General features: G+C 42.5%; 1 protein-coding gene across 1 annotated transcript in view; it reads right to left on the reverse strand.

Annotated features, from left to right (window-relative positions):
* Positions 1-18,859, reverse strand: part of LOC129818091 (polypeptide N-acetylgalactosaminyltransferase 10-like) — a 110,678-nt gene that overhangs the window by 61,759 nt on the left and 30,060 nt on the right. Inside the window, exons 2-4 of the mRNA XM_055873658.1 lie at positions 14,652-14,757; positions 14,115-14,253; positions 5,118-5,284 (exon numbers count right to left, since the gene is read on the reverse strand). Coding sequence (XP_055729633.1) covers positions 5,118-5,284; positions 14,115-14,253; positions 14,652-14,757 — 412 coding nt within the window. The remainder of the gene's footprint in view (positions 1-5,117; positions 5,285-14,114; positions 14,254-14,651; positions 14,758-18,859) is intronic.

The raw sequence follows: 18,859 nt of genomic DNA on the forward strand, positions 1-18,859 counted from the left end.
TGGGCTTGATCACCAACAGCGATGAGAGAGCCTATAGGGAGGAGGTGAGTGCACTCGGAGTGTGGTGTCAGGAAAACAACCTCTCACTCAGTCAACAAAACAAAGGAGATGATCGTGGACTTCAGGAAACAGCAGAGGGAGCACCCCCCTATCCACATCGAAGGGTCAGTAGTGGAGAAGGTGTGAAGTGTTAAGTTCCTGGGCATACACATCACATACAAACTGAAATGGTCCACGCACACAGACAGTGTGGTGAAGAAGGTGCAACAGCGCCTCTTCAACCTCAGGAGGCTGAAGAAATTTGTCTCGTCAACCAAAATCCTGACAAACTTTTACAGATGCACAATCGAGAGCCTGGTAAGGCAACTGCACCGCCCCCAACCGCAAGGCTCTCCAGAGGGTGGTGCGGTCTGCACAACATCACCGGGGGCAAACTACCTGCCCTCCATGACACCTACACCACCCGATGTCACAGGAAGACCAAAAAGATCATCAAGGACAACAACTGAGCCACTGCCTGTTCACACCGCTATCATCCAGAAGGCGAGGTCAGTACAGGTGCATCAAAGCTGGGACCGAGAGATTGAGAAACAGCCATCTCAAGGCCATCAGACTGCTAAACAGCAATCACTAACTCAAGAGGCTGCTACCCACATTGAGACCCAATCACTAGTCACTAAAGAATGCTACTCTAAATAATGCCACTTTAATAATGTGTACATATCTTACATTACTCATATCACATGTATATACTGTATTTTATACCATCTACTGTTCGACCATCGCTAATCCATATATTTGTATGTACATATTCTCATCCACCCCTTTAGATGTGTGTATTAGGTAGCTGGGGAATTGTTAGATTACTTGTTAGATGTGTGTATTAGGTAGTTGGGGAATTGTTAGATTACTTGTTAGATGTGTGTATTAGGTAGTTGGGGAATTGTTAGATTACTTGTTAGATGTGTGTATTAGGTAGTTGGGGAATCAGCCCAGTCAAAACTGTTCGCTGCTCTGGCACCCCAATGGTGGAACAAACTCCCTCACGACGCCAGGTCAGCGGAGTCAATCACCACCTTCCGGAGACACCTGAAACCCCACCTCTTTAAGGAATACCTAGGATAGGATAAAGTAATCCTTCTAACCCCCCCCCCCCCCCCCCTTAAAAGAGTTAGATGCACTATTGTAAAGTGGTTGTTCCACTGGATATCATAAGGTGAATGCACCAATTTGTAAGTCGCTCTGGATAAGAGCGTCTGCTAAATGACTTAAATGTAATGTAATGTATTAGGTAGTTGGGGAATTGTTAGATTACTTGTTAGATGTGTGTATTAGGTAGTTGGGGAATTGTTAGATTACTTGTTAGATGTGTGTATTAGGTAGTTGGGGAATTGTTAGATGTGTGTATTAGGTAGTTGGGGAATTGTTAGATTACTTGTTAGATGTGTGTATTAGGTAGTTGGGGAATTGTTAGATTACTTGTTAGATAATTCTGCAATGTTGGAACTAGAAGCACAAGCATTTCACTACACTTGCATTAACATCTGCTAACCATGAGTATGTGACCAATAACATTTGATGTTGTTCAAAAACCTCTTCATTTGAACCACTCAGACAAATACTGCACATCAATTCCATATGCACCTAACGTGCACTGACGAATAATTTGGTATGGCAAATGTCATGTGAAAATGCAATGAATCGTCATGACGAATCCTGTGATACAACATTTCCTTAAATTCACTGAAAGACAGATGGTTTATTCGGTCTGGAACATGAACAGAAGAACATATACATTGCATCCCTTATTCATGAGTTAATGCTTTCTGCACTATGCTCAAAATGAAGATACTGTGATGGGGCAAGGGAAACGGTTCGATACTGAAAACATACGCTGAATGGAAGTTATACTGAAAAGCCCAACAACAAAAGACTGACCTTGCAGTGACTTAATGAAGTGGAAGAGAAAAGTTTGGTTGAATAATACAAAAATGAAGCTCACAGGTAAGAAGACAAATGATCAAACATTGCTTATGATACAAAAGCCTGAAAACATTTTGCAGATGACGCAGCAGTTTGTTGTGTACTGATATGTACACTAGAGCATAGCTACCGGGAGGTTAGTTAGTGATTACAAACACCTACCTACCATGTGTTTCATCAATAGTACTACATTGGTTTGGTTACAATTGGCTTTTGCTGGTCATAGGAGATACGGAAAACATTCATATTTATTAATTTAACTTGTCAAGTCAGTTAAGAACAAATTCTTATTTACAATGACGGCCAACCCCTTACCCGGACGATGCTGGGCCAATTGTGCACTGCCCTATGGGACTCCCAATCACAGCTGGTTCTAATACAGCCTGTAATCGAACCAGGGTCTGTAGTGACACCAATAGCACTGAGATGCAGTGCCTAAGACTGCTGCGCCACTCGGGAGCCCCAATGTGCATTCATCCGAATAATATAATCTGCATTACCACAGGCTACCTAGCTAACACAGAAGATATGAAAGTAGGAAAGGCTAATCACCACCAAATAACAAATGAGGTGGTTTCACTTGGTGGTGGGAGGAGGCGTATAAAGAATGCCCTGGCCTCACTGCTGCAAATGAGTCACCCAGGGCTGGCACAGGACCTGGGGATTGATTATAGCCCAAAGTTTTTTTTTTCTTAAAGAGGACCGAATAGCAATCAGACCCTGGACAGCATTAGCATAATCATTTGTTCATTTTCCCTGAGCAAATATGACTCGTCCAAAGCTGTGTCAGAAGGAGCTACACAGTACGGTGTGCGTGATTCAGCAGCACTGTAGGCTCTATGCGACCCCACGCTAAAGTCTATAGTATGTGACCTATAGCATTTACAGTCTTTGTACATTGAACAGCAGTGTGTAGATCACATGATGGCCTGACATATTCTGCACCGCTATACCTAAGACATGATTAATATTCTCTCTTTGCATTATTAAATATTCTGGGAGAAAGTGTGGGCAAGAATTTATACACCTCCGATTCATTATGTAAGAGTTCAGAGTCATGCATTGACTCCATAGTTCAAACTGATTAAATCGTGTTTGGGAACACAAACCCACAGACTGTAGGATTCTTCTTAAACAGGCCTAATCAAACACTAGTCTTCAATGTCCAGACAGCATCACTGCTGGTTTTAATCCTTCCACATCTAACCAGCGGCTGATTCAGTCCTGACAACAGGTGATTTTCCTCCTCACTGACATTAAAGTCAAGATCTGTATAAGATTTCCAGTAATTTGTGGCTTGTGTGGTCCAGCGGTTAGAGCCGCTAACTGACCCCGGCACACGTTTAATATGCCAGAGTCGGCATGGGTTTGAATCCTCCTCCTACCTTTCCAATCTTTTCTCAACTGTCCCTATACCCACCCACCCACACACACATTCAAAAGTTTGGGGTCACTTAGAAATTCTTGTTTTTGAAAGAAAAGCACGTTTTTTTTGTTAATTAAAATAACATCAAATTGATCAGAAACACAGTGTAGACTTTGTTAATGTTGTAAATTACTATTGTAGCTGGAAACGGCTGATTTATAATGGAATATCTACATAGGCGTTCAGAGGCCCATCATCAGCAAACATCGTGTGTTGTGTTAGCTAATCCAAGTTTATCATTATAAAAGGCTAATTGATCATTAGAAAACCCCTTTGCAATTATGTTAGCACAGCTGAAAACTGTTATCCTGATTAAAGAAGCAATAAACTGACCTTCTTAAGTTAGTAGTTGAGTATCTGGGCCATCAGCATTTGTGGGTTCGATTACAGGCTCAAAATGGCCAGAAACAAATAACTTTCTTCTGAAACTCGTCACTCTATTCTTTTTCTGAGAAATGAAGGCCATTCCATGCGAGAAATTGCCAAGAAACTGAAGATCTGGTACAACAATGTGTACTACTCCCTTCACAGAACAGCGCAAACTGGCTCTAACCAGAATAGAAAAAGTGTGAGGCCCCGGTGCACAACTGAGCAAGAGGACAAGTACATTAGAGTGTTTAGTTTGAGAAACAGACGGCTCACAAGTCCTCAACTGGCAGCTTCATTAAATAATACCCGCAAAACACCAGTCTCAAAGTCAACAGTGAAGAAGCAACGCCGGGATGCTGGCCTCTAGGCAGAGTTCCTCTGTCCAATATCTGTTTTCCTTTACCCATCTTAATCTTTTCTTTTTTATTGGCAACTCTGCCTAGAAGGCCAGCATCCCGGAGTCGCCTCTTCACTGTTGACGTTGAGACTGGTGTTTTGCGGGTACTACTTAATGAAGCTGAGGACTTGTGCTGATGCTCCAGATACTCAACTAGTCTAAAGGCCAGTTTTATTGCTTATTTAATCAGGACAACAGATTTCAGCTCTGCTAACACAATTGTAAAAGGATTTTCTAATGATCAATTAGCCTTTCAAAATTATCAACTTGGATTAGCTAACACGTGCCATTGGAACACAGGAGTGATGGTTGCTAATAAATGGGCCTCTGTACGCCTACGTAGATATTCCATTAAAAATCTGCCGTTTCCAGCTACAATAGTAATTTACAACATTAACAATGTCTACACTGTATTTCTGACCAATTTGATGTTTTTTTAAATGGACAAAAAAATGTGTTTTTCTTTCAAAAACAAGGACATTTCTAAGTGACCCCAAACTTTTGAACGGTGACACACACACACACACAGTAATTAAAATGAATGCAGTAAAGGTTTTGAAGAACATGACTTATACAAACTCAAAGGACTAGTGACTTGTACAAATGTATGCCATGTCTTTGCACCTAACTTAAAGCCACTGAACAATTAATTCCTTAAGAGGTGATGGAGATGGAAAACACATCCATCAATGGGGTTGGGGTGGCAGTGGAGCTAGTTAAAGATTACTTAAACACTGCATGGTGAAGGCTGGGCTGAGAGGGGCTGGGAAGAGAAGAATTCAGCTGCTGACGGAGGCTCTAGAGCTGCAGTCTTGGTCTAGGCCTTGTTAATAAATGACTGCGGGACAACCCTCAGCAAACAAGCTGGTAAACAAATGACTCACTTATACACTGAGGGAACACTTTGTGTGTGTGTGTGGATCCATGCATGTCTCAGTGTACCTTTGTCGCTGAAGTCGTCCACCAGTATGACCTCAGCAATGAGCTCAGGGGGGGACCGGTTGAGCACGCTGTGTACAGTCCTGAGCAGGGATGACCAACCCTCGTTGTGGAATGGTATGATGATGCTGGTGTTGGGCAACTTCTCCGCATACAGCTTCTGTTTACAGCTAAACACACAAACAAGCAACTAAACAAATAAGGCAAACACAATTTACCAAAGAAGTGAAGAGAGAGACTACAGTGCAGAGCTGGTGTTCATAGTTTCTCAAGATTATTATTGCTGATCTAGGATCAAATCAAAGTTTATTTGTTGCGTACACAGATGTCACCAATTTGTAAGTCACTCTGGATAAGAACGTCTGCTAAATGACTTAAATGTAATGTAAATGTTATCACAGATGCAGCAAAATGCTTGTGTTTCCAGCTCCAAAAGTGCAGTAACACCCAGCAAAACATTACATTTGATTTATTTACATCCTATATCAGAACGTGCAATGTTATTAAATAAATAAATACTGGTGTATAGACATATTAATAGAAAAGGTCTGTACAGCAGTAGTTATATAGGACGAGTATGACTAGAATACAGTATATCAAATCAAAGTTTATTTGTCACGTGCACCGAATACAACATGTGTAGACCTTACAGTGAAATGCTTACTTAACCAATAGTGCAAAAAATGTATTAGGTGAACAATAGGTAAGTAAAGAAATAAAACAACAGTAAAAAGATAGGCTATATACAGTAGCGAGGCTATAAAAGTAGCGAGGCTACATACAGACACCGGTTAGTCAGGCTGATTGAGGTAGTTTGTACAAGTAGATATGGTTAAAGTGACTACGCATATATGATGAACAGAACAGCAGTAGCGTAAAAGAGGGGTTGGTGGGTGGGGGGTTGTAGGTAGCGGGACACAATGCAGATAGCCCGGTTAGCCAACATGCGGGAGCACTGGTTGGTCGGCCCAATTGAGGTTGTATGTACATGAATGTATAGTTAAAGTGACTATGCATATATGATAAACAGAGAGTAGCAGCAGCGAAAAAGAGGGGTTGGGGGGGGGGGGGGGGGGCACAATGCAAATAGTCCAGGTAGCCATTTGATTACCTGTTCAGGAGTCTTATGGCTTGGGAGTAAAAACTGTTGAGACGCCATTTTGTCCTAGACTTGGCGCTCCGGTACCGCTTGCCATGCGGTAGTAGAGAGAACAGTCTATGACTGGGGTGGCTGGGGTATTTGACAATTTTTAGGGCCTTCCTCTGACACCGCCTGGTGTAGAGGTCCTGGATGGCAGGCAGCTTAGCCCCAGTGAAGTACTGGGCGGTACGCACTACCCTCTGTAGTGCCTTGCGGTCAGAGGCCGAACAATTGCCGTACCAGGCAGTGATGCAACCAGTCAGGATGCTCTCGATGTTGCAGCTGTAGAACCTTTTGAGGATCTCAGGACCCATGCCAAATCTTTTTAGCTTCCTGAGGGGGAATAGGCTTTGTCGTGCCCTCTTCACGACTGTCTTGGTGTGTCTGTACCATTCTAGTTTGTTGTTAATGTGGACACCAAGGAACTTGAAGCTCTCAACCTGCTCCACTACAGCCCCGTCAATGAGAATGGGGGCGTGCTCGGTCCTCCTTTTACTGTAGTCCACAATTATCTCCTTTTGTCTTGGTTACGTTGAGGGATAGGTTGTTATTCTGGCACCACCCAGCCAGGTCTCTGACCTCCTCTCTATACGCTGTCTCATTGTTTTCGGTGATCAAGCCTACCACTGTTGTGTCGTCTACAAACTTAATGATGGTGTTGGAGTCGTGCCCGGCCATGCAGTTGTGGGTGAACAGGGAGTACAGGACGGGACTGAGCACGCACCCCTGTGGAGAGCTAGCGTTGAGGATCAGCATGGCAGAGGTGTTGCTACCTACCCTCACCACCTGGGGGCAGCCCGTCAGGAAGTCCAGGATCCAGTTGCAGAGGGAGGTGTTTAGTCCCAGGATCCTTAGCTTAGTGATGAGCTTTGAGGGTACTATGGTGTTGAACGCTGAGCTGTAGTCAATGAATAGCATTCTCACATAAGTGTTCCTTTTGTCCAGGTGGGAAAGGGCAGTGTGGAGTGCAATAGAGATAGCATCATCTGTGGATCTGTTTGGGCGGTATGCAAATTGGAGTGGGTCTAGGGTTTCTGGGATAATGGTGTTGATGTGAGCCATTACCAACCTTTCAAAGCACTTAATGGCTACGGACGTGAGTGCTACGGGTCTGTAGTCATTTAGGCAGGTTGCCTTGGGCACAGGGACTATGGTGGTCTGCTTGAAACATGTTGGTAATACAGACTCAATCAGGGGCGTGTTGAAAATGTCAGTGAAGACACCTGCCAGTTGGTCAGCACATGCCCGGGGCACACGTCTGGCCCCGCAGCCTTGTGTATGTTGACCTGTTTAAAGGTCTTACTCATGGCGGCTACGGAGAGCGTGACCACACAGTCGTCCGGAACAGCTGATGCTCTCATGCATGTCTCAGTGTTGCTTGTCTCAAAGCGAGCATAGAAGTGATTTAGCTCGTCTGGTAGGCTCGTGTCACTGGGCAGCTCGCGGCTGTGCTTCCCTTTGTAGTCTGTAATAGTTTGCAAGCCCTGCCACAAAAGACGAGCATCGGAGCCTGTGTAGTATGATTCAATCTTAGCCCTGTATTGACGCTTTGCCTGTTTGATGGTTCTGCTATGCCCTGCAATGGATTTCTTGTAAGCTTCCGGGTTAGAGTCCCGCACCTTGAAAGCGGCGGCTCTTTAGCTCAATGCTAATGTTGCCTGTAATCCATGGCTTCTGGTTGGGGTATGTACAGTGGGGCAAAGAAGTATTTAGTCAGCCACCAATTGTGCAAGTTCTCCCACTTAAAAAGATGAGGCCTGTAATTTTCATCATAGGTACACTTCAACTATGACAGACAAAATGAGATTTTTTCTCCTCCAGAAAATCACATTGTAGGATTTTTAATGAATTTATTTGCAAATTATGGAGGAAAATAACTATTTGGTCAATAACAAAAGTTTCTCAATACTTTGTTATATACCCTTTGTAGGCAATGACAGAGGTCAAATGTTTTCTATAAGTGTTCACAAGGTTCACACACACTGTTGCTGGTATTTTGACTAAATACTTCCTTGCCCCACTGTATCTGGATTGGAGAAGTGTTGGGTTGTCTGAATTACAGCTGAACAGAACCTTTGAGAATAATTAAACTTGGTTAAAGCTTCTCTAGTGTCCGTGAGTTATTTACTCTGAAAAATAAGAACCTAACAGAATGCAGGCCATGGAAGAACTGAGATATTTTCAACTTCCATGAATTGTGTACAGATCCTTGCAACATGGGGCTGTGCATTATGCTGAAACATGAGGTGATGGCAGCGGATGAATGGCACAACAATGGGCCTCAGGATCTCGTTACGGTATCTCTGTGCATTCAAATTGCCATCGATAAAATGCAATTGTATTCGTTGTCCATAGCTTATGCCTGTCCATACCATAACCCCACCAGCACCATGGGGCACTGTTCACAACGATTACATCAGCAAACCACTCACCAACATTACGCCATTCACACACCATCCTCCATCTGCCCGGTACAGTTGAAACCGGGATTCATCTGTGAAGAGCCCACTTCTCCAGCGTGCCAGTCGCCATCGAAGGTCAGCATTTGCCAAATGAAGTCGGTTACGATGCCAAAATGCAGTCAAGACCCTGGTGAGGACGACGAGCTTCACTGAGGCAGTTTGTGCAGAAATTCTTCAGGTGTGCAAACCCACAATTTCATCAGCTGTCCGGGTGGCTGGTCTCAGATGATCCCTCAGGTAAAGAAGCCGGATGTGGAGGTCCTGGGCTGGCGTGGTTAAGTATGGTCTGCGGTTGTGAGGCCAGTTGGACATACTGCCAAATTCTCTAAAATGACATTGGAAGCAGCGTATGGTAGAGAAATTAACATTCAATTCTCTGGCAACAGCTCTGGTGGAAATTCCTGCAGCATGCCAATTGCACACTCCTTCAAAACGTGTGGCATTGTGTTGTGACAAATCTGCACATTTTAGAGTGGCCTTTTATTGTTCCCGGCACAAGGTGCACCTGTGTAATGATCATGCTGTTTAAATCAGCTTCTTGATATGCCACACCTGTCAGGTGGATGGATTATCTTGGCAAAGGAGAAATGCTTACTAACAGGGATATAAACAAAATTGTGCACAGAATTTGAGAGAAATAAGCTTTTGTGAGTATGGAACATTTCTGGGATCTTTAATTTCAGCTCATGAAACATGGGACCAACACTTAACTTGTTCAGTATTTATTTATTTTGGTATTTTTATACAATAACCTCTCATGTACTATTGTTTTACAATTTTAAGTGGTTTCAAAATTTTATTCTTGTCCATTTATAGCAAAGTGTGCTTTCTCAAATTGTATTATTTTATTTGCTAAGCACTTTGAAATAAAGTTTGATTTGATATCACAATGACTAACATTATATGGACAAATGGGAACTGATCCTAGATCAGCACTCCTACTCAGATGCTTTATGACAGACTTTAGTATTATCATGTAGGCCTATTATTCATGACCCATAATTGTCACTGGACAATGATAAACAGTAAGTATATTGCGATATTATATAATATGATTACTGTATATTGAAGTAATCATTGCCGATAATGAAAGCGCTTTGATGGGGCAGAATGAGCACCGCCAGTCTCTGGTTCATGAGTGAAATGAGTGCTAGAGCAGAGCACTAGCCCAAATCTAATTTGTCGTAAAACAGAGACAACTGAGACAGACAGTGTTGCTCAAACCAATTTCCAACCCACCCACATTTCCTGGCATTGTACTACACCCTGTGGAATTATGTGGCTTCCTTCATTGGAATTCTGTCGCAGCGCAAACATCAACAAATTGAATGTGTCAAGATCAGATATCCGCTCCACGCCTCTGGCGGTGACAACATGCCAATCACCAGGCGAGTGCGGGCCTCCAGGGCAGACAGGGCCACCGATTGGGTATTGGAGAGCAGATGTGGCCGGCTGATTGGTCTAACTGACACAGAACGACAGGGACTGTGACAGTTGGGTGTCACTTCAGTCGTTGGAAGGCCAAGCTTCTGCCACAGCCTCTTCATCATCCCTCACTTTTTCACGTAGACAGACAGAGCTGAGAGAGCGAGCGAAATAAACCAATTACTCCCTAACCAGAATACGCAGGCTCCTTAGCAGGGCTACAAAGGATTGAGAGAGGGAGTAGAAGAGGGGATTTTTTTTATAAATATATCTTTTTTTAAATAGTAAAAGTGAGATGCCAGCCACAAAGCACAAAGAGCCCGGAAGAGTGACAGCGAAGGCGGGCCGGCAATAAGCTGCCGCTTCATTACACTTTATTAAACAAATTAGGCAGATCGGAGGGAGTTAAGGGACCCATGTGGCCAACCTGTGATTCCCATAGCTGTAGGAACATCAACGGGCTTCTCCAAGGGAGACTGCTAGAGCACTGAATAGCAACAGCCTGTTCCTCAGAGGCTCTATTCACTGAAAAAAGGCTCGGGGAAATGTACCCAGAGGAAACCACAAGGCCCTGGATACTAAGACCCAGACAACACACACCCTGGAACAGCTTAGGGAACATGCTATTCTCTACTGGCAGTGACAATTCATTATACAGTGTGTTCGGAAAGTATTCCAACCCCTGCCCTTTTTCCACATTTTGGTACATTACAGCCTCATTCTAAAATGGATTCAATATTTTTATCCTCATCCATCAACACACAATACCCCATAATTACAAACTGAAAAACAGCTTTTTAGAAAATTTATGAAAAACAAAAAAACAAATACCGTAATTGCTGGACTATTAAGCGCACCTGAATATAAGCCGCACCCACTGAATTTAATTTTTTATTTTATTTTGTACATAAATAAGCCGCACGTGTCTATAAGCTGCAGGTGCCTACCGGTACATTGAAACAAATGAACTTTACACAGCCTTTAAACGAAACACGGCTTGTAACAAAAATAAATAGGCTTTAACGAAACAGGCTTGTAACATTTTTTTTTTTTTTTAAATAGCAGTAAACAATAGCCTACCAAGAAAGTCCTTGGTCACTATCTTCCTCCTGTGCACTGAAACCACTGAAGTCATCTCCTTTGGTGTCGGAGTTGAATAGCCTCAGAATTGCTTCATCCGATGTTGGATCCTTTTCATTGCGCTCTCCTCACTTTCATCCGGAGGCAAACTCATCCAAGCCTCATTTTCTAGTTCGGGCCATCTGCTTTTCTTTCCTCTGAAAACTTTTGTTGTCTTTTTGCACTAAGTCAGTTTCTCACGCTGCTGTTTCCAACGTCTTATCATCGACTCATTAAGGCTCCCGTGCAGCAGCACTATTTCCTTTTCCAACAGCCAGATCGATCGCCTTCAAATTGAAAGCTGCATCATATGCATTTCTCCGTGTCTTTGCCATGATGAGGGTGACAAAATGACTACCGTAATCAGAATGATGGAAAGTTTGAGCGCGCTCGATTTACTTCACATTATGTGACGGTGCTCAGTTTTTTGGCGGCATGAATTTGTGAAAGCGGGAAAAATCCATAAATTAGCCGCGTCATTGTATAAAGCGCAAGGTTCATAGCGTGGGAAAAAAGTAGCGGCTTATAGTCCGGAAATTACGGTACCTTATTTACAGAAGTATTGAGACACTTTGCTTCTACAACTAGCAGTCCACCTGTGTTAAATTCAATTGATTGGATATGATTTGGAAAGGCACACACCTGTCTATATAAGGTCCCACTGTTGACAGTGCATGTCAGAGCAAAAACCAAGCCATCAAGTCGAAGGAATTGTCCGTAGAGCTCCGAGACAGGATTGTGTCGAGGCATTGAAGGTCCCCAAGAAAACAGTGGGCTCATTCTGAAATGGAAGAAGTTTGAAACCACCAAGACTCTTCCTAGAGCTGGCCGCACAGCCAAACTGAGCAATCGGGGGAGAAGGGCCTTGATCAGGAATATGTCCAAGAACCTGATGGTCACTGACAGAGCTCCTCTGTGGAGATGGGAGAACCTTCCAGAAGTACAACCATCTCTACAGCACAACTAAATCAGGCCTTTATGGTAGAGTGGCCAGACAGAAGCCACTCAGTAAAAAGCACCCCCCCCCCACTTCGAGTTTGCCAAAAGGCACTTAAAGGACTCTCAGACCATGAGAAACAAGATTCCTGGTCTGATGAAACCGAGATTGAACTCTGGCCTGAATGCCAAGCGTCACGTCTGGAGGAAACATGGTACCATCCCTACAGTGAAGCATGGTGGTGGCAGCACTATGCTACGGGGATGTTTTTATAGCTAAGGATATGGAGAAAAATCAGGCATTTGATTTCAAATATGGAGGGAGTCGAAAAGAGAACAAACAGAAGGCCGTTGTATAACGGATTACATCTTCAAACTAAGAGTAACCATGGCATCCGTGACAGAGGGAGAAGCATTCATTCATGTATACAGGTTAGTCTAGCTAGCAACATTTTCAGATATGTTTCCAATTTTGTCAGCAAATTAATTTCATTGCAAGTAAGTGTGCTGTTAGCTAGCTCTCTAGCTAAAGTTGTGTACAATCTGTGTAGTAATATTATTCGTATCTCAGAGCCATTTGCATGGCTTGTTATAGCCTAATGTTAGCTAGCTAACACATTGAACCTAGTTGGTTAGCTACCTGCAGATTCATGCTAGGCAGTAACATCATGAGTTGGGATTATGGGTCATTGTTTAGCTAGCTAGATGTCTAAACAAAAGACTCCACTATGCAGATACCATTTCACTGTACTATGTACACCATCTTTATCCTGTGCATGTGACAAATAAACTTTGATTTTATTTGATGTAGTGTGTGTTTAACAGAGACAGTAATGTGAAGAACATGACCTGAACCAAAGTCAAATTATGATATAACGTTAGGCCAACAAGACAGTGTCCAAGTTCTAAAAATCTCCGGTAGAATGCCCTGATTTTATTTTGTCACACTCACACTCAAACTCAAGTCACACGTAAGCTATTTACTATAATTAGCTTGCCATTGACTTGTAATCTTGATGCATGTTTATTTTCCTGTAATAATGAATACAAATTAGCTCAAGTTAAGACGTTGTTAGCTATATGTTGTGGTCATTATTTGAGCTGGCTAGCCAACTAGCTTAACATTAGCTAGAAATGAACCAAAAATGTTTTAGAAAGTTGCTTTTAGTTGCTAGATTGACATACACTAAATACATTTTCCAACAGATGGGTTTATTTATGCTATTTTGGACCACCAGGCTTCTGACGTCATGTGTGTGAATCCTTACAAAGATGGGTGCAGCTAAGGCTTAAGCAGGTGTGAACATGCTGAATGGACAAAGAAGAGTTCTCCAGTACGTGTACCAAAATATTAAATTGCCATTTTCTCAAACATGGGGTTACAAGTTTATAAACTCTCAAAGCAGAATTACTTTCCCATTGTTCCTCAAATGTAGTGTATGATATACCATTTTTTAGCTACAAGTCTCTACTTCTATCCCAAGTTAAAAAAAACACAATTTCTAATTTTGCCATATAAAACCGAATCGAGCCGGTCGGTCACAATTGATTCCCCATTGAAAACAGAGCTGGGGAATAGAAGGTCAGAGTATTGCTTAGGGTTTTGTAATTGTCCTCATAGACATAGAACAGGGAAAGGAAAGAGCAGGGAAAGAGGAATCGAAGATTGGACTACTGCTGCATTGTTAAGGTAAAGGCAACTCAAGGTCCCAATTGACAGCTCCTTTCTTCAAATAGGAATGAAATACAAATTACACCAAGCCATTAGGAGAAAAACACCTTACACCTAATGCTCATAGTTATTTTGCTTATGGATCATCAGGAGAATGTGAAACAACTGACTAAACTATACTTATCTTTTGGGAGGAACGTGTGAGTTGACAAGTGGGGTAATTTAAAAGCGAAAAAGACACTCACTTTGGGTGCCGGATGTCTGCGACAGAGCGATTGAGGGAGATCCTATCGCTGACGTAGATGTTGAACCCATTCTCCCTGTAGGCCTGGTCCACCCGGTCAGCGTCGGTCAGCGGAAAAGGCTTTCCCTGCTCGCCGTTACCTACACACACACACACACACACACACACCGAGAGAACAGACAAGAGTGCAACGATGGTGTTTGAGGAAGACTAGGGACAAAATGCCTTGCGCCAACGATCTGCTTTTCTCTGACAGACCGTGAAAGTACCTGGACTTAATGTCAGGTAAAATCTCTTTGGTCTTAAGTACAGTACCTGCTGAATGAACCATAAGGAACTTGGAAATGTCTTGCAGTCTGTCGAGCACATCAATTTTAATGGCTTTGTGCTATATTCAGCACTTTTCTTCCGAAAAGCTCATGTTCCTACACACGTGTCTTGTGAGGAATCATTTGTTATCGTAGTATATTAGTTGTGGGCTTCAAACCTCAAACTAAAAGGGAATATGGGGGAGGGACTTCCTGAAGTTCTGTCCTACCAGAGCGAGTAGCGTCTCTCCTAATTGCATCGTAGTCGTGCCAGTCTTTCCGCCGCACGCCGTCCCGCCCCAGCTGGGCATTATTCCGAGGCCTGACGTTCAATCCCTGCCAAAACACACAGCAACAGGGAGTCACACATGAGGGTATCACACAGAGGGTAAAATGCACACATACACATACCGACACACATACACACCGACACACGGGAACAAAGGGTCGCACATCAAGGCATCTAACAAACCAGCAACCCTTCTGCCCAGAGCCTGTCAGGCTTGATGCTCAAGTAGCTAACATTATCACATTCTGAAAGCATACCAGAAACAACCAGATAATGAAAAACAGTTGTCCATTATCCAACTGCAGAGAACCTGGCAAAAAAAAAAATATATACATTTAGTCTACTGATTGTCACTACAGTGCATTTGGAAAGTATTCAGACCCCTTCACTTTTTATTATGTCGAAAATGGATTAAATACATTGACACTCAATCTACACACAATACCCCATAATAACAAACCAAAAAAAGGTTGACATTTTTGCAAATGTATTAGAAATTTAAAAATAAACAGAAATACCTTATTTACATTAGTATGGAACCACCAAGACTCTTTCTAGAGCTGGCCGCCTAGGCCAAACTAAGCAATTGGGGGAGAAGAGCCTTGGTCAGGGAGGTGACCAAGAATGCGATGGTCACTCTGACAGAGCTCTTGAGTTCCTCTGTGGAGATGGGAGAACCTTCCAGAAGGACAACCATCTTTGCAGAACTCCACCAATCAGGTATTTATGATAGAGTGGCCAGACGGAAGCCACTCCTCAATAAAAGGCACACAACAGACCGCTTGGAGCTTGCCAAAATGCACCTAAGACTCTCAGACAATGAGAAACAAGATTCTCTGGTCTGATGAAACCAAGAATGAACTCTTTGGCCTGACTGCCAAGTGTCATGTCTGGAGGAAACCATGCACCTCATCACCTGTCCAATACCATCACTATGGTGAAGCATGGGTGGCAGCCTCATGCTGTGTGGATGTTTTTCAGCGGCAGGGACTGGGAGACTAGTAAGGATCAACGGAAAGATGAACAGAGCAAAATACAGAGAGATCCTCAAACCTTAAAACCTCCTTAAAACCTGCTCCAGAGCGCTCAGAAACTCAGACTGGGGAAAAAGTTCACCTTCCAACAGGACAACGACCCTAAGCACTATGGTAGCAATTCTATAAGATGAGAGAAACTGCAGATACTTAAAAAAGTATATTATAAAGATTTGCAAAAATTGATTATCAACCATCCACTCAACAGTGCATATTTGAAAAGCTCAACGAACAGTGTCGGTTCTCAGCTTTTATAGAGAAGCACATCCTTTTTGTATACGTGGCAGTCAACAGATAGTGTGTAGACGGCAATTAGTTGGCTGTGCAGATTTAACTGTAGTATGATGCTTTAAAGGTCGCTAAAAATGTTTAATATCTGATATTGGTATCTTTTTTTTTGCAAGGAAAATATCGGTATCAGCCCAAAATGTCATATCGGTCCATCACTAGTTGCCACCTTATTCTAAAATGTATTAATTTGTTTTTCCCCCTCATCCATCTACACACAATACCCCATAATGACAACGCAAAAACTTTTTTATTTTGGGAAAATGTATTACGAATAAACTGAAATATCACATTTACATAATCAGACACTTTACTATAGTTTGTTGAAGCACCTTTGACTCTTAGGTATGATGCTACAAGCTTTGCACACCTGCATTTGTGGAGTTTCTCCCATTCTCTGCAGATCCTCTCAAGCTCTGTAAGGTTGGATGGAGAGCGTTGCTGCACAACTATTTTAAGTTCTCTCCAGAGATGTTTGCTCGAATTCAAGTCTGGGCTCTGGCTGGGCCAGTCAAGGACATTCAGAGACATGTCCCAAAGCCACTCCTGCGTTGTCTTGGCTGTTGTGGAAAATCACATATCAACCTCATGCTTTCTTAAATAGTTAACACACACATGGACGCTGTGGTCTAAGGCACTGCATCTCAGTGCAAGAGGCGTAAAAACACTCCCTGTTTCAAATCCGGCCGTGATTGGAACTCCCATAAGGCGGCGCACAATTGGCCCAGCGTCATCCGGGCCGTCATTGTAAATAAGAATTTGTTCTTAAACGACTTGCCTAGTTAAATAAAGGTTACACACACACAAAAGTTATTTTGTTGGCATTTACGCATGTCCCCATTACCGGTAAAACATATTCAAAACCTATTTCTTTCACTTACTTGCTGTGCTGTTTCTTTGTTCAGTCGTTTCATTCTCAACCAGGATTTCTATGGAACGCCGTTTGGGTCTTTGCGTGTCAAATAACACTATTTGACATGTCAAATAAGCTTGTTGACCAATCAGGACACGAATGACTGCACGTCAGATTAATTTAACGCGTTCATCATTTTTTAAAGTAGTTATTACACTCTCACTCATGTCACAATGATTCATCGATACGTATGCTATGATGCTGGTAAAGTTGTCTCGCGTGGTTACAGTGCTGGTCATACATTTTTTTATTTTTAAAGCTACCTAGCTCATGGATGCAAACAATGTTCTTCCCCAAAAACATAGCAAAACGACCATTTGTTTTAGAAGCTATAGTTAGCTAGCTTATATGTATTATTATAGTTGTCATCTAAAATAACCCTAATTTATAAGACAGCTCTAATTTGATTAATGGTGGTCGGACCCACCTATGTGAAGCTAGCCACAAAGATTAGGCACAAAAGTGGACTTTGCGGTCAAACAAATGATGCTTTATTACCAACGCGGTATTGTAACCACATCGTTCGTGGCTGGTGTTTGCAGACTTTTTTTGTACAGCTTTGACAGAGCTACTGTATCTTTTTTGACACGCAAAGACCCAAACGGCGTTCCATAGTATGTATGCCGTGAAGCTAATAGCAGTGACATTATTACTGTGTAACTCCGGTAGGGCAACATCTGAAAAAAAAATACACTTCGTAGTGTGTACCAGTGCTCGACCAGCCGGCAAAATCCAACATCACCCACGACAGAGAACGGTTGATTTTCAAGGGCAATGAACTCCATTATCTTGTTGTTAACTTCTCTAGGGTAGGGGGCAGCATTCGGAATTTTGGATGAAAAGCATGCCCAAATTAAACAGCCTGCTTCTCGAGGTCCAGATGATATGATATGCATATAACTGGTAGATTTGGATAGAAAACACTCTAACATTTCCAAAACTGTTAAAATAGTGTGAGTATAACAGAAAAATTTGGCATGCAAAAACCTGAGAAAAATCCAGTCGGGAAGTAGTATTTTTTGTTGTTTTTTTAGTATTCTATTCAATGCCATTACAGTATCCATTGACTTAGGACTCAAAGTTCCTATGCTTGCAGTTCCTATGCCTTCCACTAGATGTCAACAATATTCAAGGTTCCGTTTTAGGACCATTATTGTTTTCACTATATATTTTACCTCTTGGGGATGTTATTCGAAAACATAATGTTAACTTTCACTGCTATGCGGATGACACACAGCTGTACATTTCAATGAAACATGGTGAAGCCCCAAAATTGCCCTCGCTAGAAGCCTGTGTCTCAGACATAAGGAAGTGGATGGCTGAAAACTTTCTACTTTTAAACTCGGACAAAACAGAGATGCTTGTTCTAGGTCCCAAGAAACAAATAGATCTTCTGTTAAATCTGACAATTCATCTTGATGGTTGTAAAGTCGTCTCAAATAAAACTGTGAAGGACCTCGGCGTTACTCTTGACCCTGATCTCTCTTTTGACGAACATATCAAGACTGTTTCAAGGACAGCTTTTTTCCATCTACGTAACATTGCAAAAATCAGAAATTTTCTGTCCAAAAATGATGCAGAAAAATTAATCCATGCATTTGTTACTTCTAGGTTAGACTACTGCAATGCTCTGCTTTCCGGCTACCCGGATAAAGCACTAAATAAACTTCAGTTAGTGCTAAATACGGCTGCTAGAATCCTGACTAGAACCAAGAAATTTGATCATATTACTCCAGTGCTAGCTTCCCTACACTGGCTTCCTGTTAAGGCAAGGGCTGATTTCAAGGTTTTACTGTTAACCTATAAAGCGTTACATGGGCTTGCTCCTACCTATCTTTCCGAGTTGGTCCTGCCGTACATACCAATACGTACGCTACGGTCACAAGACGCAGGCCTCCTAATTGTCCCTAAAAT

This window comes from Salvelinus fontinalis, chromosome 2, assembly GCF_029448725.1.
Source record: "Salvelinus fontinalis isolate EN_2023a chromosome 2, ASM2944872v1, whole genome shotgun sequence".
Lineage (NCBI taxonomy): Eukaryota > Metazoa > Chordata > Actinopteri > Salmoniformes > Salmonidae > Salvelinus > Salvelinus fontinalis.